At 44.2% G+C, this 21,671-nt stretch overlaps 1 protein-coding gene across 5 annotated transcripts in view; it reads right to left on the bottom strand.

The window, feature by feature from the left end:
- Positions 1-7,005: 7,005 nt before the first annotated feature.
- Positions 7,006-21,671, bottom strand: part of LOC147609946 (mitochondrial adenine nucleotide transporter ADNT1-like) — a 50,974-nt gene continuing 36,308 nt past the window's right edge. For 4 of the 5 annotated variants that reach the window (XM_086787194.1, XM_086787190.1, XM_086787192.1 and 1 more), the window contains 6 exons: positions 20,434-20,597; positions 9,302-9,339; positions 8,652-8,764; positions 8,445-8,558; positions 7,942-8,286; positions 7,006-7,845 (listed from right to left, as the gene is read on the bottom strand). In XM_086787194.1, coding sequence (XP_086643320.1) covers positions 7,762-7,845; positions 7,942-8,286; positions 8,445-8,558; positions 8,652-8,764; positions 9,302-9,339; positions 20,434-20,597 — 858 coding nt within the window. In that variant the 3' untranslated portion in view covers positions 7,006-7,761. The remainder of the gene's footprint in view (positions 7,846-7,941; positions 8,287-8,444; positions 8,559-8,651; positions 8,765-9,301; positions 9,340-20,433; positions 20,598-21,671) is intronic. The other variant, XR_015264195.1, reaches the window with a different exon arrangement.

The following is a 21,671-nucleotide window of genomic DNA, read 5'->3' as shown; positions in this document are numbered from 1 at the left end:
AGCGACAATGACTAAATTTTAGATTATGGTTTAACCAAACTGTACTCAAGAAGCCTTCGGAAAAATAAGAAAATTAACATAAATTCTTGTTTATCCTCCATAAACACAAGGTTAAGGAATAGATCCTTACCCTCAGTAGAAAAGATTAAAAAAAATACTTGTTTATGCTCTATAAACACAAGCTTAAGGAATAGATCCTTGCCCTCATAGAAAACATTGACCGATCAAAAACCCTAAAAGAAAAGGGTAATTTATTTAGATAGATCTTGCCAAACCTAATGGTTAATGGCCAACCAATCAAGAAATTTGTCTTTAGGAACTTGAAAGGGAATTTTCATGTGATTGGAAAGATTCTAATGATATCTAATACAAGGAATTTTCATGTGATTGGAAAGATTGTGATGATAAATAATATTGGGAAATAATGAGTAAACACTTGGATATCAATGCTCTAGCCTCATATTGTATTGTTTATTGTAGTATCTAGGCACCAACTAGCTCATATTTGTATATCCCCCATTATGAGGAGTAGACATCATTGAGCAGCTTAGGCACTCAACATCCCCATATTTACATGGGAAGGTGGTTTATAAAGTGAGATGGTTTAGAGACAGTGTGGATTAGATTTGGCACACTACCAAATAGGCTATATGCTACACTAGACCGCTATCTCATAATAGTCTACACATGGGGTAGGTAGACTTTTCTCTTGGGAACCTTATCGTAACATTCTAGGGCTCAAGATGAGCCCCAATGACCATCCATTATCGTTATAGGCGACGACTATGACCATGGACCTACATGATCATGTCATGGTTGCCCTGTGTATACAGGCCTAAGGCTATCCCCTTCTTCATCCATGTTATCTGTCAATATTGTTTACTTCCTAGCTTCTACTAGCATACAACCTCTATCTTAGTAGTTTTGTATTAGCCACATTAAAGCTCCCTTTTCATAAGACTCACACGAGTGGGGCTTTGCCATCTATTTTATTACTTTAGTAATACAATATTCTTCTCTATATCTCTTATCATGTAATTTGAGTTTTAAAGTTTTGTGATGTAAAAGATCCTACTTCTTGTGAGTGTTCTCTTGTATACACATCATGTTGTATCCTCTTACATGATATCAGAGCTCCAGCTTGATACAAAATTTCTTTGCTAATCACCGTATAGCAATCCCTTGAGAAATGACATTTTTTGTAGTAGCAAGACCCCACCCACCAACATGTAGTGCGATATGGAAAGCTTAACAGTACCAATTATCCTCTCTAAAAGTTTAAGCTTCAAGCTTAAGGTTATTCTTTCCTCCTATGTACTTTGGGACATCGTCATTGGTGTTGATGTTCAATCACCCCACCAACAAGGGATGTAGACGACAACCGTGTGTACCACTTGTTGGCCTTGTCCAAGCTTGGAGACAAAGTGATTCATATGCTCTCTACAACATCATCACAAGTGTGGAAGATATTGTGTTGACCATGGTTCATCTGAAATCTGAAATCTGATCCTTCATTGGTTTCTGTCCATCATGTCCACAACACGGACTTTGTTGTAAAGCTAGTACGAGGCCATAAATCCCTCAAGAATTTAGAAGCTTGAACATTAGCTTCAACAAGAGAAACTAATGAAGGTGAAATAGTGGAGGTGTTTCTCACTAGAATCAAAGATCACCTTGACCAAATGGTTACAACCAACATGAGTGTGCTCTCCCCAGATCTCACTGATTGATGTCTATGGACATTTCCACCTAGTATGATAGTTTTGTTGCATCTTTGAATGTTGGAGTCAGGGTCTACTCCTCTCACATTTGAGGAATTCATCTCATTACTTTGAGATAAGGAGATGAGGATACAAAGAATGTTCAGTTACAAGGATTGGTATTCCTCCCTAAAGCCTATGAGGGATGACATCATGGTGGCAGTGGGAAATGATGCGAAGTGCCCAATAAAAGGTTTAGGTACTATTTCACTTATGCCTAAAGAAGGTTGTACAAAAAGTCTTTCTGATACTTAGTTTGTGGGTATTGGTCTTTTAAATAGACCTTCAGATGCAAATTTATGTCTTTTGTGAGTAGGGAAAGTATATGGTCATTGTTCTCTATGTAAATGACCTCATCTTGACATGGGATCACAAGAAAAACATCACACAAACACAGTAGTAGTAGCTTAGTGTAGAGTTTGAGATGCCATATCTTAGGCTCAAGCATTTTTGTTTGGGGATGAAAGTCTAGAAAAAGCTAGATAACATTTTCATCTCTTAGCAGAAATATGCAAGTGAGATACTCAAGGCATTTGGCACGACCAAATACATGGAAATTGGTACCCCAAATGGAGGTTGATCTAAATCTCTTAGTAGAAATATGCATGCGAGATACTCAAGGCATTTGGCATGACCAAATGCAAGGTAGTTGGTACCTCAACTGGAGATTGATCTAAAGTTGTCCATTAAAGACACCTCAACCTCCTTGTGGATACAGGAAGTTGGTTGGTAGTAGTCATATCTTCTTGTTAGTTTTACTCTTGGTGTTTTGAACAAGTTCTCCAATAAGCCTTCAGAGAATTAGATATGCGGGTGTTGCAATACATTCAAGGTACTCATCAAGAGTATGACATCACCTATGCTATGTGCAAGACCCCAAGTGGATTTTGTGACTCAGATTGGGCAGGTGATTTTGACATCGGGTGCTTAGTGACGGCGTATTATTTTTTACTTGGTTCAGGATGCACTTCTTAGATTAGTAAGAAACAACCCACTACTGCACTCTTGTCATCAACAACGCTTGCATGCTTTGCATCATTTTAGGCATTATGGTGGCTAGTAAGGGGGATCCTATAGGATATAATCGGCTTGAATGATCTAACTTGTGATCGGACTGCTCAGCACAAAAATAAGAATCGAGTGAGACAAATCGCCTAGAGTTGGATCATTTAGAGTTGGATCGCGGATCATCTAGCCAAGAGTAGAATCGTCTCTGCTTTCTCCATGGTGACTACTTGCCTATATGTGTGATATGGCTATGGCTTTATGGTGACCTATTGGCCTTGTTTACGGTTATGCCAAAGAGACCTACACTTGGTGCAACCCTTGATATGGCTATGGCTCTATGGCGACCTCTTGCCCTCGTTGTGTTTATGCCTAAGAGACCTACGTTAGGCACATGCTTGAGACAATCCTTGATATGGCTCATGGTGAGACCAATGCTTGGGGTGCAAGCTTGAGACAACCCTTGATATGACCAATTGCCTTAGATGAATCGCCCAGAGCGGATTGTCTAGCTAAGAGTCGACGAATCGTCTATCCTTGGATTGAATTGTCTAACTTATGATCAGATAGTCGAAAAATGAATCGCCTGAGGCGAATCACCCAGAATTAGATCGTCTACAAATCCCCCAGAGTCAGGTCGTCTAGCCAATGTCGGATCATCTGGCTAAAAGTCAAATTGTTTATCCTTGGGTCAAATCATATATCCTTGAATCGAATCATCTATCTTGTGATCGGATTGCTCTCACAACACAAAAAGAAGAATCGCCTCGGACTCATCGCCTAGAGTCAGATCGTCTAGCCAAGAGTTGAATCGTCCATGCTTTCTCTATATGGTGACTCCTTGCCTGTATGTGTGATATGGCTATGGCTCTATGGAGACCTATTGCCCTCGTTTTGTGGTTATGCCAGAGAGACCTACACTGGCACAACTCTTAATATGGATATGGCTCTATGTGGACCTCTTGGCCTCGTTGTGGTTATGCCTAAGAGACCTATGTCGCGCATAGGCTTGAGAAAACCCTTGATATGGCTTATGATATGGAGACCTACATCAGGCGCAAGCTTGAGACAACCCTTAACATGACAAATTAATCACCCAGAGTCGGATGGTCTATCTAAGAGTCGGATCATCAAGCCAAGATTCGAATCGTTGAATTGTCTATCCTTGGATCGAATCGTCTAACTTGTGATCAGATCGTCGAGTGCATAAAAAGAAGAATCATCTGAGATCGATTGCGTGAGATAGATTGCATAGAGTCGGATCGGCTAGCTGAGAGTCAGATTGTCTAGCTAAGAGTTGAATCGTCTCTCCTTGGATCGAATCATCTAACTTGTCATCGAATTGCTCACAACATAAAAAGAAGAATTGCCCAGAGTCGGATCGTCTAGCCAAGAATCGAATCATCTATGCTTTCTCCATACGGGCGACACTTTGCTTGTATGCATGATATGGCTATGGTGACCTATTGCCCTCATTATGGTTATGCTACGCCGAGTGTGCAAGCGTGAGACAACCCTTGATATGGCTTATGATGTTCTAGGTCGGGCACCGGCTCGGGCATAGGCTTGTGACAACCCTTGATATGACTAATCGCCTGAGATGAATACCCAATGTGTATGTGTGGGGGGGACGGGGGGGGGGGGGGGGGGGGATGTGTAAGAGTTTATTTGTGGCGGTTCAATGTGGATGATACATGCATAAGTGTGTACATGTGTGCGCATACGTGCGTGTACGTGTGTATTGGCATGTGTAAGAGTGTATTTGTGGTGGTGCACACATTTATGGGCAACCATGTGTATGTGTGTGCATGGTGTCATGTATGTGTGTATGTTGGAAGTGGGAAGCCGCGTTTGGATGGGTCAGCAGGCTTGTATAAATGTGTGTGTGTGTGTGTGTGTGTGTAGAACATGTAGGTGTACGAGTGTGTATGTGTGTGTGTTACAGCCATCTTTGGTGGGTGGGTTGATAGTCATGTATAAGAGTGTGCATTATGCATGTGTAAGAGCATGTGCATGTGTTTCTATACAGACAACCATGTGTGTGTGTGTGTGAAGAGTGTCTGAATGTGCATGTCTGTGTGTGGATGATGCACATGTTAGAGAGAGAGAGAGAGAGAGAGAGAGAGAGTGGATGATGCATGTGTTAAGAGAGAGAGAGAGAGAGAGTGCACATATGATGCGTGTGTAAGAGTGTGTGTCAAGTGTGTGAATGTATGTGTGTATGTGGATGATGCATGTGTTAAGAGTGTATGTGTGTGTGTGAGATAAGAGAGTGGGCAGATGATGCATGTAGTGTGTGTGTGTGTGAGAGAGAGAGTGGGTAGATGATGCATTTGAAAGAGTATATATGTGTGTACGTGGAGAATATTGTGTGTATGTGGGCTGTGTGTGTGTGTGTACGTGCAGGCATGTGTAAGAATGTGTGATTGTGGATGTGTGAATGGTGTATGTGTGACAATATGTGTGTATGTATGAGTGCATGCATGCATATGTAAACACCCTGTGAATGGTGCATGTGTAACAATATGTGTGTATGTATGAGTGCATGCATGCATATGTAAACACCTGCTTGTGTCTGTGGCAAATCGGGTTTGGGGGTCACTTTTAAAGTCCATATAGAAGATAATAAGATCTTCCAATAAGTTGAGAAATGTCAAGTTGTATATGATGGTGTTGCTGCTTTGAGCCCACTACCCTTGGAAGAGGGCCAAGGCAGGGGATGGCGAGTTGAAAGGCGGCCTGTACTATGCGCAAACGGAGGGGTAGAGAGAAGTTCGGGTCGATCGTATATGTGGGGGTGCATACCTGTGCGTATTGTACACTTGGTTGTATTCTAGTATTGATTAAGAATCCTTTCCGTCAATCTGGTTGTAGTCCAAAATCTTCCAACCTTGGGTTATCATCATTTGTCTCTACTTCGTAATACCCCCTCGTGTCTAGATTCAATGTTGGCGATCATACATGTGACCTCCCTTGTCTCCAATTGATCTTGCAGTTGGGGGTTGGCCAACATTATGCTCCGTGCTAGATTCTCCCACAAGGTCCCCACCCCCTACCATTGGCACCCACTCTTGCATTGCCGATCGGAGTGTGCGTACTGTTGTCTCCTGGGGTTGGCGGCATATACTTGTGGGTGTATCCTTGTAGGTGTGGATTTCACATGCGGATCATTTCTTCATATTCTACCAGCTTGCAAAACATCATTAGAATCATAAAGTATAGGTGTATCTTGTAAAGCAGTGTAGTGTTAAGGGTCCCAATAGGCTCCTCTCCGGGGCAAGAGTGTCATTGGGAAATAGGAGGAAGCGATATGTTAGTATGGACAGCGGCATCGATCTGCACAAGCCTTCCAATGTAAGAAAGAGATGAGGGTGTGTGGAAGAGGAACCAAAAGTACAGCCAACCTCGGAACATGGAAGGCTTTGAATCCAAGTATTGTACCTCCGTAACGATAATGTACTTTCATAAAGAAAGATTTATAAAGTACATTTCCAACAGGCGCCTTAATGTCAGACAACTTGAGCCGCTAAGGGTGGGTCTAAGCTCAACTTAAATTGCAATATCTTCTGAGGCACAGCCGTCTTCAAGGAGAACTAATTGGCATCACCGCCTCTGCAATTGCCCATTTGCTGGTAATGATATCCTCATCACGCCACCACGAGGTATATGGTGCTCTCATCTCCAATCCATGTAAAGCAATCATAATTTGTCCCCTGCCAAGACAAAACCCCACTGAAAGGAGTCCTTCCAAGTTCCAAGCCCCAATTTTTACAAGACAACAATGTAGCAACCCACAAAGTAACTGGATGGTTACACACCATACACAATCCTTTAGAAACAACTAGAAACATGTGTCACATTCTTGAAATAGCTGATAGCATTGTCTTGACTTGAAATCAATTCATATCCAAATGCCATCCTTGAAACCAAAATGGCTATCCAAGCATCCACATTTCTTAGAGTCATTTCCTACATGTTGACACTGCTTTCTGTGTGCGTCTTAGTTATACATCCACAGCATATGCCCTTGTGCTTTCTTCCCCCCAGTACCATTCATGATATAATGAAGAGATGCTGCGCATTCCAGTACTTTAAGTGAAGCATGACTCTTGTTTTTGGTTAAGCCATTCCTTAAGGGAACGTAATGAGAACCTTAAAGAGCTATGATTCTGTCGTAATCTTGGTATATTTGTGACGTAGGATTTTACGTAAGGTGTAGAGGGAACAATCCAACAGAGTATCAAGAACATCATAAGCAATTGCACATTCCAACAGAAGAACAAGAACACCTAAAGCAATTAAGCATCCTGCCTTCGTGCAGCCTTTTTGAAAAAGTGTGGTGTGCCATTTCTCCCAAAGGGGCCCGATGAGATTGTCAAGGTACATAATAGTGCTTTGCTATCCTATCCTATCCTAAAGGAAAGTGTTACAAAGGTTAAAGCCCAGCCACAAGAGAGATGAACATGATGACACTCTTTTTGTAAAATCTGGCAAAAGAACTGTTGCCAAAGTGTGCTGTCCCATTACAAATTAGCCTTAATTGCCAGCAATAGTTTCTCTTATGACCATGTTACAAACAATCATTGCATATTTTTAAACTCGCAGGGCCCAAGGAAAAATCCTGGTATGAATTTTCCCAATTAGGCAAGCACAAGTAATATCTGCTGAGACACATGGCAATAATTGCCCATGCCTCCAGAAACCGTCTGTCAATGATTAAGCACAGAACTCATTGATATAAGGTGGGTAAATTTTTCACTTCACTAATCATCAAGAGCGGACATCAGTTGATACCACACCTTGCCCATCATACCATTTCAATGATCACTTCACCCACGAGGTGCGAGATTAAATGCACAGAAATTTAGTCGAGAGTCCAAGAGAAAATTCCTACGAAAGCCCTTGGATTTTCATTCGTATCTTCCTCTGCTATGTGGACTAGAAAACTACTCTAGCTTCTCTGCTGAAATAAGTCTTCCTTTACAACTGAACACACTTATTCTGGGATGCGAAACTCTACCCCAAGAAGATCCTTCACTATCTCGTAAGTCACAAATGCCATTGCAATGGAAGGAACCACCTGAGCAAGATAGAAAAAATACGTTACTCAGGCAAAAGGAGTATCATAAGAGCTTATTATAGTGTCTTAACTCAAATTGAATAGGTACAGCCTCACCTTCACAGAGTTGGGGAGCAAGCCTTTGTATAATGCACCAAAGCCTTCTTTCTTAACTGTCTGCCTAAAGGCATCTGTCATACCAGTATACTGTACTGGAGCTTTTACCTGTCCATCAGCTGTAATGATAGCCGAAGCATCCTTCCATCCAACCATTTGCATCCTTCTGCGTACCACATCAAGAGGGTAGGCCACAGTCTGGCCAACCATACCTGCTACAGCTCCACAGCCCAGTTTTGTAAGCACACCCAACTCTGAAACCTCTCCTGGCCCTTCTGTGTTTTTTTTTGCAATCCAGTCTTTGAGTGACTCGTACACAGCAAAGTTTAAACCCACATAAGGAACCTGCAAGTTCAACAAGCATAAACCCACGATAAGATGACCTGACTACCTCAGTTTCACTAGATATATAGATGAAAACAAGCACCCTGGTACTGCTCACCAGAGCAATCAGAGCTGCAAAAGCATTAAGGCAGGCAGACAATCACAAAATTTGCACTAACCACTCCAATGACTGATGGCAGCCAGCCTTTATACAAAGCCCTTGGTCCCTCTTCTTTGACAATAGTGGATGCCGCATGTAACATACCTCGATAGCGCATAGGTGAGTCATCTGTCTGTTAATCCAATTGAGCAAAGAGACAGTTTTTAATGTTTCTTTTCAAACCAGGGCTAATGGCATTGCAAGCAGACCCTAACATGATCCTCACCTGGACGGTAAGCCTTCCTCGCACCATGTCCAATGGGTATGTAGCAGACATGGCAATAATACCAGCACATGCACCAGCTCCAAGACGGAGTACAGGTGTTAATTCAGCATCCCCTGAGATACAACAATAAGCACATACGTTAACCATCATTACTCTGTGCAGTGATTGTGATGAACTCTGGACTAGGCATGCGTAAGAGACCAAGTAGACTTGCAAAGAAGCTTCACATTCAAGCCTGGTGCAGTCACACACCCTAAAGTTAACTTGATGTTCAGCCTCCATGTTTTTACTACAAAGTTGAAATGCAATATCTTTTACCAGATTAAGCTCTAGGTCATCCTAATTCTATTTAAAATTGACTAATCAAGTGCTTTTTTGGCCTCTACATTGACCTACAACCCCCACTTTGCTAAAGCGTGCCTCTTCATTCCGCCACCGCTATATCAAAGAACCTGTTAAACCTTCATTACTTTCACTTTCCTAGCAAAAGCTAAACAAACGACAACCTGCCTGGATGTGATATACCTTGAGGAGCTTCTAAGTCTTAAAATAATCACAATATTTGAGAACCTACAAATTTTCCATTAATCAAGAATGGTAAGACCAAACATAAGTTTTGAATGGGAATGGGAAGAGCAAGTTCAGCATACCGTGTCCAGACTGCCTTCTGTAAAGCCATAAAATAGCTCTGCAACCCAAACAGAAAAAAAATTCAATGAAATTCGGTATGCCTGCATTATTAGCTTTCAAGCTTGTCAATTTTTTCATCATATCTTCACACTGAAAGTTCAACACAGACCACACCAAAAACTTCAAAATCTAATGACTTCTCTATGTAACACAGAATAGGGTTTAAGTGCAAGACAACCAAAGAAAAGACTTACAACAAAATAAACCATTTTGCAAATGACAAGTCTAGCTGTATATTTCTCTTAAAAGGAAGTGCTTGAAAAACTCTTACAACAGCCAGGTGTTAACCTCACTGCAATCTGCAGATGAACAGACAGTGAACTTTGAAGATGTCAATTCTACAGAAATAGATAAAAGCAAAGACAGAGGCCCTTTTAACAACGTGGGGACAGCCCTCTTGATCACCAGCCAATTTTGGTCATCCACTGCTACCAAATGGTGCTCAATCCATCCGCGTACCTTGTGTCTCCCGCATTGCGGTGCAACTTGAGCCCCTTCGCTGTGCCCAGCAATCCTGCCTTATGCTTGCACTATAGGAGGCCCACTTGACCACCTGGCTGCACATTTTCTGCTGCAGATTGTCTCCTTTGGTGCTCTACTCATTTCACTAGAATAGCTATTTTGCACCTGTCAGTCTTTCTAGGCACTTTCCAATCATGCCTTTAAAAGCGTTCCGGAGTAGTGCCTATGTCAATCAGAGTCTGAGATCACAGATACACATTCAAGATTCCAAAAACTGTTTCATGTAACCGTGTTTTCAGCTGTGTTTAGGGTAGAGTTTGGGAAAGACTTAACACCTACTATTGATAGAATGTGCAGCGGAAGAAGGGAAAGTGGAAACATAGGAGAGAGAGTGAGAGAGAGAGATGGAGAGGAAACACAAGTGAGAACTTGCTCTCAATATCATCATCCAAAGGAATACATGTCCCGAGCAAGAGGGGAGAACCTCGTATGTGAGGGACTGCAGCTAGACAAGCAGTGAGATATGAGGGAGGCATGCCGGCTATATATATGCCTACATGAAGGCAGCCGAATGGAGATAAAGTGCCTCCACGACTGGGAAAATACCCATGACCATAAAATGGGGAATAAATATGGGTAGAATATATGTGAGGGGTGACCAGTCCCTCTGACTAACATGGTCAGCCCTAGAGGCTGAAATAGGACACCAAATAGGAAACCAGCAAGAAGGGGATGATGTCTAACACCCCCTCTCAGCACCGGATGCTGAGTGAACTCCAAGAAAGCCAGAGACGCCATCCTCGATCAAAGACGAAAGATAGCAGAAACAAGTACCATGAAAGCTCCACAAGCAATCTCCTCAGCAACTCAGCTACAAAAGCAACAAAACAAGCTGCCAGGTACACCGCTCCTCTGGAAGAAAACAACCATGTAGGCTGACGTGCTGCTCCAAATAATGGTGCCAAACCCAAGCCCCGAAGTCGAATGTCGTGTATCCAGCTTGGAGAAGGTATGAAAAACCTCATAAGAACAGATCCTGTAGAGAAACAATCCTGGGAGAAGCAAACTGCTCCTCATTGGAAACCTCAAAAGAAATAGAGTCAATCTGCTCCAACTTTGTACCAAGAGTAGCCAAATGCTGTACAAAAGCATCCTCTGAAAAGGTTGGCATCGCAAGATGTAAAGACTCTGTAGAAAAGATGGGGTCTATTTGCTCAAACTCCGTACAATGAGTTGCCCAATGCTGTATGTAAGTACACGCCACTGAGGTGGGCATCACAAGATGAAAGGACTCCGCATTCCCCTCTGAAAACTGATGTTGTCGGACTGGTACAAGCCCAACCTGATTCTGATCCAAATCCAAAAACCTCTGGAAGTACCACTGTGTCCCAGGCACGGTTAGCAACCACAGATCCAAAGCATCCCACTGGGTCCAAAAAACCATCCTCCAAAACAACAAGCCTATAGAACTGGCAGGGGGAGGGGCATCCTCAGAGGCATCACAAAGAGATGCAGAGATAGACTCCTCACAAAGAGGAAGGGATCAGATCCCAAGAATCAGCAACAAATAAATGATCCATGTGAAAGGATCACACCTCAAGGGCAAAACACCCTCCTTGTTTTGCAAACATTGCAAAGAACACAAGCTCGGACAAAATAAACTCTGCTCACGATCTCTGAAAAGATCACTGCTCTCCTCCAAAATTTGTAAACTCCTGTCACATAAGAAAGTCTACACAGATACAAAACAGCTCCCGAAACTGATCCTCAAGTGAAGTAGCTAGAGATAGGCCCCCTTTGAGTGTAGAAAACTCTTGTGGGAAGCAAAACGCAGCCAAAACACTCCTATCCAGCAAAAAATAACACTCCACCGCCAACAGAAGGCAAGGAACATGGAGAAACCAGGAAACTGTGATGGCCAGGAACAAAACACAGGTATAGATGCTCCAAAATCAGCAGAACGCTGACTGAAATCTGAAATTCAAAATCCTCCTCAAGTACCAAACTGCCTCCAAAGCCACAATCCAAACAAGAAACCCCCTCTGCAAGTGATCTGTGTCCATTGGAGAAGAAAATGCAACCAAACAAGGGCTACAAACCTGAAAATTCAGGTCAACCAGTGTCCACACCTCCTATGAGGAAAAAATGCTAAAGAGATGGTACCTTCAGGTCCAATAGATGAAGCCAAGGTGAAGGTAGAGCTACCAGCAAGATCGGTTCAGAAAAACGCAGCAACCATGGCTGTAAATCTGAAAACGCAGAGGTAAAAGGGGTTGTAGAACAGGCTGAATATGAAAACGCTGAAGCCTCAGATCAAGAACTGCTGCAGAGAACAAGTACAATCAGGGGGGGAGGGATGGCACAAGATAACCAGAAGGGACAGGCCTTGGCCTAGGGCCTAGTAGAAGGCCCTTTGAAGAGGCCAAAAAGGGAGCCCAGAGAGCTCCAAGAACAAGGCGTGGGAAAGCAAGCCCAAACAGGCCAGAAACGGAGCCTGTTGGGACAGCAATGTTGCTGCCCAGACCTGGAAAAATAGTCACCTGAGAACCCTGGAAGGTGTTGCTAGAAGGGCAGGTATGCTTCCCTAAAAAAGACACCCCTGTCAGGCCGCCTAAAGGCTGCCAACTGATGCCCTGATGAAGAGGGACTGCAGCCCACTGAATTGGGGATGAGTCAGCCCTTGAAGAACTGAAACGGAAGCTTCATCTGGTGAAAAAACGCAGATCTGCGCACAGGCAGAAAAATGCAGATCTGAAGAGGTAGAGGAGGGAGCATCCAACGCTGACGATCACTGGCGCTCTGATACCATGATAGAATGTGCAGCGGAAGAAGGGAAAGTGGAAACACAGGAGAGAGAGTGAGAGAGAGAGAGATGGAGAGGAAACCCAGGTGAGAACCTACTCTCAATATCATCATCCAAAGGAATACATGTCCCGAGCAAGAGGGTTGAACCTTGTATGTGAGGGACTGCAGCTAGACAAGCAGTGAGATATGAGGGAGGCATGCCGGCTATATATATGCCTACATGAAGGCAGCCGACTGGAGATAAAGTGCCTCCACGACTGGGAAAATACCCATGACCATAAAATGGGGAATAAATATGGGTGAAATATATGTGAGGGGTGACCAGCCCCTTTGACTAACATGGTCAGCCCTAGAGGCTAAAATAGGACACCAAATAGGAAACCAGCAACAAGAAGATGATGTCTAACACTATGCAGTGGGATGAGTGAGTGGGCCCATAATCTACGGCTTGCAGAGTAACCGAGAAGATGAAGTACAGAGCATAGAAGACGAACAGTATGCATCAGACATGTGAACACAGATTGACAGTGCCAACACAATCAGCTCTATACATTCATGAGATTGCAATATTTGTGGACACTTTCGGAGGTAGAGGGTCACCACTGGCCTAGATTGGAGTGCCCATATTGCTATATGCTAACGGCATTGCCTTGATCTCAGATTCAGCCAAGGGTTTGTAGAAACACTTGGATGCTTTGGATGGATTTTGTAGAGGGAGAGACCTTACGGTCAATTTTGGAAAAACCAAGGTTATGGTCTTCAACACATCTTATGTGGTTTCATGATTATCTTTCTTATACAGAGATGCACATGTGCAGATTGTGAAGAACTATGCATACCTTGGAGTCACTTTTACAAGCCCCCTATTTTGCATGACCATGGCTGCTCCACTGACCGACTAGCGAGGGGGCATGCCTCTCTAGCCTGTCTGGAGAGAGAGTGTTTCCAGGCACATATCTAGGAGCCCCATACTATTATTTATCTTTGACACTTTAGTACGACTGGCAGCTATGGCGCAGCCTTGTGGGGGCTAGGCCTAGGGAAGGATCAGTGGACGAGCATAGAGAGGCTACAGGTGATGATGTGGTCAAGCATGATCAGCAGCAGTAAGCCATCTGTACCACACGAAATTATACGTGCAGAGTTTGCGGTGGCCCCATTGGTTACAGATTCCCTCTTACACTCTTGACAAAGTTCACCTTCCACGGCTAGCACTAGTCCTCTATGCAGTTATATTGCGAGAGGGAGGAGGAGTGGGTGAGACGAGCTTGATTGCCCTTCTCATTGACACGGCCACCACCATTACCAACGCATACATGGTATTCGGAGGTAGTTGAGTGGTTTCATGCACATGGCATACACATGGATTGTCTCCCCCCATTTCAGCATAGCCAAGGTTCCCCCTACCTCAACCTCTCATGACATGAGATCAACCAATCATCCAGCTAGATCTACTCAAACTTCGGACATGGGTGTTGCTGTCAAAGATTGGTAAGAAGTGTGAGTTCTACAAAGATCACTTCTTGAGACTCTTCGAGGATGGATTCATTGAGATCCTGGGATACATACAAATACGCACGTCACATGCTATGCATATCATGATTGGCCTGTCACGTGCACACCTTGCAACCGCCTCAAGGGCAAAGTTAGGGCCATATATGGGTGATTTGGAGCAGTTTTGGGAGCCTAAATGGTGCCTGGAGGTGCCAAGGACATGGACCAATAGGTGGGACACATTTTGGTTATAGTTTGGAGGCTGAATATGACATTTGGACATTATTATGTAGGTCAAAAAGGCAAAACCGACCTGAATACGACTTGGTATCAAGATCCCTATAAAAAGGCGCTTGCGGAGCAAAGACCAAGGGCATGTAGCCACGACATTTGGATCAACCAAGTACACCTCCACATCAGCATTTGCCACTAACACACGCGCACACACAGGAGGACAATAAGCATTTAGTTTATGCATAGGATACAACCCCTTCCTGGGGTAGCCCAAAGGGCTGCCCCCTTCTCCTACATGCAACTACATGCTTCCTAAGACCCAGGAGCCTAGTATCAAGCAAAAGCCCAACACCCGGAACACCTAACATCATTCTAGAGGGTGACTCACAGTACGGACTGGCACTGCTTCATGTGCACAACAATGCACACCTAACCAATACCATGTATAGGACTTGCACACCTGACCTTGGACGTTTAGAGTGGAACCCCGGTTGACTCGTCCCAGAGTGAGGCTTACATGGGACCAATTTCTACTCCAGGTCTTGCACCTACTGTACACATATGTCCATGTCGAAATGCATATAGTAGAAAATGAGACAATTGCTGTGAGAAAGAAAACACTGAAGTGTAGACAGAGAGAAGCTGTATAAACTTTGCTATATACACAAGAACTGGTACAATGACAAGTGTGTGTGTGTGTGGGGGGGGGGGGGGGGGGGGGGGGGGGGGGGCAAGGGTGGTATAAACCCTACAACAGTCCCCCACAACTAGAAAAATTTGGGAAAACAACACGGAAGATGAGGAAAAATGGAGACTACTCCTAACTCGGGTGAAAAATTTGGGAAAACAACACGGAAGATGAGGAAAATGGAGACTACTCCTAACTCGGGCGGGCACATCCACAGTAGAGGCCCTCACTCCCTACTGAGTAATATGGTACGGACAGGAGATGACTGCTAACACCCCCTCTTAACTCCTGGATGTGGAACCAACCCCAGTGAGTTGGAGTGCTGCCGAAGCATCTAAGCTCTTGACTTGAACATATTTGGCACCACCAAAACACGGACTAGCCTAAGGCTTAGCTTAGTTCTTCCATCTAGTCACTAGGCCACTTATGGAAGGCCCTTGCACCATAGAAAGAATGCAAGAACAAACCAATGTCATGGGGGCTACAGTTGTCCATACCCTCAACCAATCTCCAAGGACTTCAGTACCTAAGATGACTCCATTTGAGGCTTATTTTGACAGGAAACCAGATGTCTCCCATTTCCGTGTTTTTGGGAGTGACGCCTATATTCACATACCCAAGAAGCAGAGGGGGAAGCTTGACTCAAAGTCCCAAAAGCTTGTTTTTGTGGGATATAACTCTCTTTCCAAAGGCTACAGGCTATATGACCTAGAGCGGAATGAGGTTGTAGTCGAGCTTGGAGATGAGCCACAGCATCAGTAGGATGCTCCGCGTTCTGTTCGCGTACCAAAGTGGTTGTTGGACACCATTCGGGAGTCCAGTGTTACGGAGTATCCCTCCGAGTGGACCATAGAGGATGGACCTCGAAGATCACGAAGAGTTTGTGATAAAAGTCAATCAAATGGTCCGGGCATGGAAGACCAGGTTCCGAGCAATAGCTATACAGCTTTGGTTATCGCACTAGATGACCGTGGGCTCCTTTTGTGGAAACCCAATCTCGCCAAGTAACCTCCACAGCTATACAACCTCGCAAGCACCACCACAAGTAGCTCGGTACTCTGCCTCAATAAATAGAAGACAAGGCAATAGTTGGCTGCCTCTTGCTGCTCCAAGAAATGGCTCCTGAGCCAAGGGTAAATCCGTAGCTTGATGTAGGTCTCCTCACGTCTAGATCTCCTCCCAATCTGAGTCACTCCAACCTTGGAGTTGTTCCTTCGTTCCCCCTCTAGTGTCATAGAAGAGTCCAACATCCTTTGTACCCTGTAAATACCGCAAGATCCGAAATCCTGCGTCCCAATGAGTCTTCAAAGGTGTTTGCATGAATGAGCTCAACAGTCCCACTGGAAAGCTCAAGTCCAATCTAGTGTTCAGCAACCAAATCAACGAACCAACAAGCTTCCGATACACGGGGGCATCAACCTGCTCACAAGGATCATTAACTGTAAGTTTGGTATTTGGGTCCATCGGTGAAGAAATAGGCTTACAGTTCTCCATCCCAAAGGTCTCCAGCAACTCATGAACATACCGCTGCTGGGAAACAAAAAACCCCCTCTGGGTCTGCCAAATCTCCAATCCCAAAAAGAAATGGGGTAAGCCTAAGTCGGTCATCTCAAACTCCTTTGACAAGGCAGCCTTCGTCATAGCTATGTGCTCCACATGACCGCTAGTGAGAATAAGATCATCCACATAAAGGATAATCAAAGTGACCATATTGCGTCCTTGAAAGAGACACAAGTTAGGATCGCTGATCTTTGAAAACCTTTCCGTGGAAAGAAGGAATCAATCTTCTGATTCCAAGCCCTGGGAACCTGCTTAAGACCATACAAAGCCTTTCGTAACCTATAAACCATCTTCTTTGATCCCGGAACCTCAAAGCCTGGAGGTTGCTCAACATACACCTCCTCCTACAAGTCACCATTAAGAAACATAGATTTTACATCCATTTGATACACCGGCCACTGCTGAGAAGAGGCAAGGGCAAGAACTATCCCATCCTCGCTGTCGGTGCAAAAGGTATTCTCATAGTCGATGCTAGGCCGTTGAGCATAGCCCTTAGCCACAAGTCTGGCCTTGTGCTTGTCCACTGACCCATCAGACGTATACTTGGTCTTATAGACTCACTTGACACCGATGATTGATCGTTTTGATGGCCTTGGAACCAACTCCCAAGTGTTATTCTTCTCAATGGCTTTAAGTTCCACTTGCATGGCTTTCCTCCAAGTCTCTTGGAAAAGAGCTTCCTTAATGGAAGTGGGCTCTTTGTCCCGAATGATACGAGACATCAAAGCATAGTTCACCTGTAAAAAACAGCTCCTCTGACTGACGAATGCAAGAACTAGAATGTCCTTGCCTACTACCAACATCTGGCAAGCCATCCACCATCCGGTCCCAGAAAGCCTGCCGCATCGTATCCACATTCAAGTGGCCATGACGAAACTGCCACAAATCACCTAACTGAGAACATGTAAGAGAGAGTGTTGAGAGTCTGTAAATCCCATTCTCCACTCATCCTTCCCAAACAACTTGGCCTGTTGCTTTGTCCCAGAGAGCAACAAAATGCTCATCAAACTCCACCCATATGCCAGTCTTGCTAACCTCATGCACTGACAAGAGATGAAACCAAGGGATGGGACAAAAAGAACTTGGGAGGAATGCTTCCCTCTTCTGCCATCGGAAACGATCTCTAACCTGCCCTCATTGTGAATAGGGATAGTGGACTTGTCACCAATAAGGATGTGACCTCTGTGTCTTTGAAGATCCTGTAATAACTCTCGAGAAGTAGTCATGTGCCTGGAAGCACCACTATCGAGAATCCACTCCCGAGTATCCCTGGCGGTGAGACCAACTGCCTCCCTGCTCAAAGAAGATGAAGCATCTGTGTCCATAATCTCCAAGTGCACAAAAGCTGGAGTCTTTGCAGCTGCACCTGAAGAATCAGCACTCTTCTCGGTACTCCACTCGGGACACTTCCTCCAATAGTGACCCTTCTGGCCACAATGGTTACAGGTTTGCTCGGCCTTCAAAGCATCACACTCTGAGTCGGGCTTCTTCTTAGAAGACTTCTCCGATGGAGACTTCCCTTTGCCCTTGTTGTTGCTGCGGCCTTTCGACCGCTGGCCAGTCAGGGCCTCACAACCTCCGCCCTGTGGAGGGTTCGTAAACCGCTCTTCCTGGTCCAAGACCATAGGCACAAGCTCCTTTCGGGTGATGGTATTGAGCCCCTTCCACTGGTGATCAAAGAGGAATAGAAAGCTGAATACTACGAGGTCAGATGAGACAGCAAAGTGATGGCCATATCCTCTAAAGATATCTCCTTCCTAGCCTAAAGAACCTCCTGCTGTCTGTTGTTGCTGCCCATGTGCCACTATCTGGTTGGATTTCCATTGAAACATTACCAAATGTACGATTTTCCAGTGGGATAGCACCATTTCAGAACAGCTAGCCAGGTCAGACCCCGGGCCTATCTCTATAGGTTCTTCAGATCTCATCACTCCAGGCTCTTTGGAGCCCACCCTTACTGCATCGCGCATGGATGAAACCATCGCACGTGTCTTGATCTTTTGGTGGTGGGAAACCACGCAACATTGTCTTAGCATAAGGCTTAGCAAGGCTAAACACTGATTTAGTCCCAGATGAAGGTGCACAAGTCCAAGGTACAGGAAAGTGCACATGTACGAGGCCCAAGGAAAGGAACACAAGACATGGAAGAAATTCCTAGGAGGTTGGTTGGTGGTGTTCCACAAGACCCAAGGGGAATGGCAGTCCTGTGAGTCGAGTGCCACCTGGGGCACACCAGGAAAGGCTTTCAGGCAATGATTCCAAGGGAGGATGATCCTCCAAGGGGAGGAGTGAGAGTGCCAAACTCAATACCCAGGGAAAGAAGACCAGAGAAAGTGTTCAGGGACGCATAGATCTTCATCAGAGTTGGAGTGAATTTGGAGACCGGGTAGGGTTTTCAAGAAAAGGTTGTGAGGAAGGGAAGGATGACAAGGGGACTCTAGGAATAGACAATGGAACGATGATAGTCATCCAAGAACAGAAGTTGGAATCCTGTCATCAAGTTTAGCAGAGGGGGATGTCATGTGCAAGCTGATCCCAAGACTAATCCTAAAGGGCAACAAGATAAAGAATAAGGTTAGAATCAGGTCGGGAGCATTGGTTGCTGTTATTGGCAAGGGAAGGACTGGTGGTGGACAAAAGAGACTGTTGGCCAGCGCATGCAGGAGAAGAAGACCTGTCGGCTGAAGCAAGAGCACATGGTTTTGTTCAGGACCTGGCCGACTGGCAGTCGGCCAGTCCACTAATATTTCCCAAGGCCTATATAAGGCAAAGATGCTCATTGTTTTGATTCATTCAGTCCAGCCATGGACTGGGTCATAGAATAGGATGTAGGATTAGGTACTTTCTACCTTGTCAAGGCAGCCACGGGCTGTAGGACTTGTACTCCCTTTTTGTACATTATAATATACTGAATACTCAGCTATCTCTCTCTCTCTCTTCTCTATCTTCTCTCTCTTCTCTATCTTCTGCTTGTGTTTTGCATCAGCATGTTCCACAATGGTGTTTAGGGCTGAAAGAAGACTCCCAGAGCTTCCCCATGTGAGATATACATAAGCCCTAGACCCCCAAAATGAGGCTAGGAAAAAGCTAGCCTGCCACTGCCGCCAGGTGAGAATTGTCCTTGTAATTAGACTCACTTGTTTAAAACAAGAAACCCTACAATGCACTTCATACATACAGCAACCATCCTCCCTCCCTCCCAAGTCCCTCCTTTCTGTCCCACACTCACTTCCTCTCACCATCTGTACCCTTTGGTAATATGCCATTAGGGTTGTGCCTTGCACAGCAGACTTCTCCATTTTTAAGTTCTTCAGCAAAGCGAATTGTTAGTAGAATGGTGTAAAGTTCTCTGAGATGTGAATTGTACTTTCAGAACCGATTCCTAAGCTGTGAGTTGTATTTTCAGTATCAACTCCCTTTTCCACACCTAGATCTGAGTACAATTACCAAAAATGCCTTAGTAATCATGCCTTTTATACAAAGAATAATAACTGAGCGGCCGCAGGCAATTCCTACTTGTATTCTCAACCCTTAATTAAATGAACCCACCCCACCTGTTTAAAAGCGAATTTCTAAGCAGCTGAAAGGTCAACAGAGCTTACTAATGAGATATTTGTTTTCTACAAATACGTGAAAGTAGAACAAACTATCAAAGAAACCCCCTCCCCCCCTCTCTCAAAAAAGAGAACCACAAGGTATTCCATGGTAGGGGACAGAGACATCTGTACGAAGAAAAATGTAGAATGTGAATTGGCCATTGTAGATAGGTAGCCACGTCGCCTGAGAAAGTTAGCAGTAAAGAAATTGAAATAGAAAGTAAAGAACCCACAAATAAAACTCAGGAAAAACCTTGAAGCCTGTTCATAGCTATAGAACTTGACCGCAGAATTAGGAATGATTCGAGCACAATTTGTCCCATTGCCTTTGAAAAATCCAGTGATGCCTTCGTTTGCCCAGATATACTTTAAACCTTGAACCATACCACTATATTTGGGATTCAGAGGATTTTGAACCTGAAACCATCCTTTTCAAAAACCTTTAGTCACAGCAGAAGAAAAATAAACGTATGCATGTTGAAAAGGTATTTCTGTACTATGCATAACCAAGCAAAAGGAAGCAATCTTATGTAGCAAATTTTCGATCTGACAAACAATCAAAAAGAAAAAGGTTGAGCGAGTTGATTGGGGGTGATCAACGGGTGTTCAAATATACAAAGATTTTAAGGGAGACACCCTTTGGCAAGGCCGGAGCTGCAAACGGTGACGTAAAAATTGACACGTGATCTGCCTACATTGTTTTACATTACCTTTCAACCCAAAAACTGGATAGCAAACTTTTGCATGCTGGACTGAGCCTGAACCACAAATGCACAACACGTGTACTACCTAAAATACATTTTATTTCTGTAAAAGAGGGCTGATTTATGGATTAACATAGAAGTAATGTTGGGAATGAAGAAACCTGTGAAATGGCCCTCTAGAAGGGGCTGGAATCTGGATGCTGCTGCAAACCAGCAATATCGAAAAGGGGCTGAAAGAACAATGATTTAGAACCAAACCAACAGCTGACTTCTGCAATATCAGGGCTCGAGAACAAAAAGTCAGGATTCCAGCACATTTTCTAAGAGCCTGCTAAGAAAAGAAAAAAATGTTTGCTTCATATGGAGTACGACCACCAGTCGAAGAGTAAACGCCATTCAAAATAGCATGTACAAGCACAAGCTGTAACATGCGGAAGCTCGGTGGAAGAATCGGTAACTTCACTGCTCATAATTCAGCAATCGTTCATGACGAAGATAACGCACAACATAGAAGAAGATGTGCCGAAAATAGAGAGAGAGAGAGAGAGAGAGAGAGAGAGAGAGAGAGAGAGAGAGAGAGAGAGAGAGAGTTGTATTAACGTCTTCAAAAGGCCAAAATGACCTATGAGACCAAAAGGTTACATCATATCCATGAGGTACATCATCCTGGGTACAAAATAGTAATAAAGAAAGATAACAAAAATCTAGAACTACAAAATCTGATCTAGGTACATGAGCAGAGAGCTATCATATCACCCTAATACATCCCTCATGGGCCGCTGTGACA

Source organism: Cibotium barometz, chromosome 50 (assembly GCF_041138505.1).
Source record: "Cibotium barometz isolate CiBa-2024 chromosome 50, ASM4113850v1, whole genome shotgun sequence".
In the NCBI taxonomy this organism is placed as follows: domain Eukaryota; kingdom Viridiplantae; phylum Streptophyta; class Polypodiopsida; order Cyatheales; family Cibotiaceae; genus Cibotium; species Cibotium barometz.
This window is presented reverse-complemented; position numbering and strand designations above follow the sequence as displayed.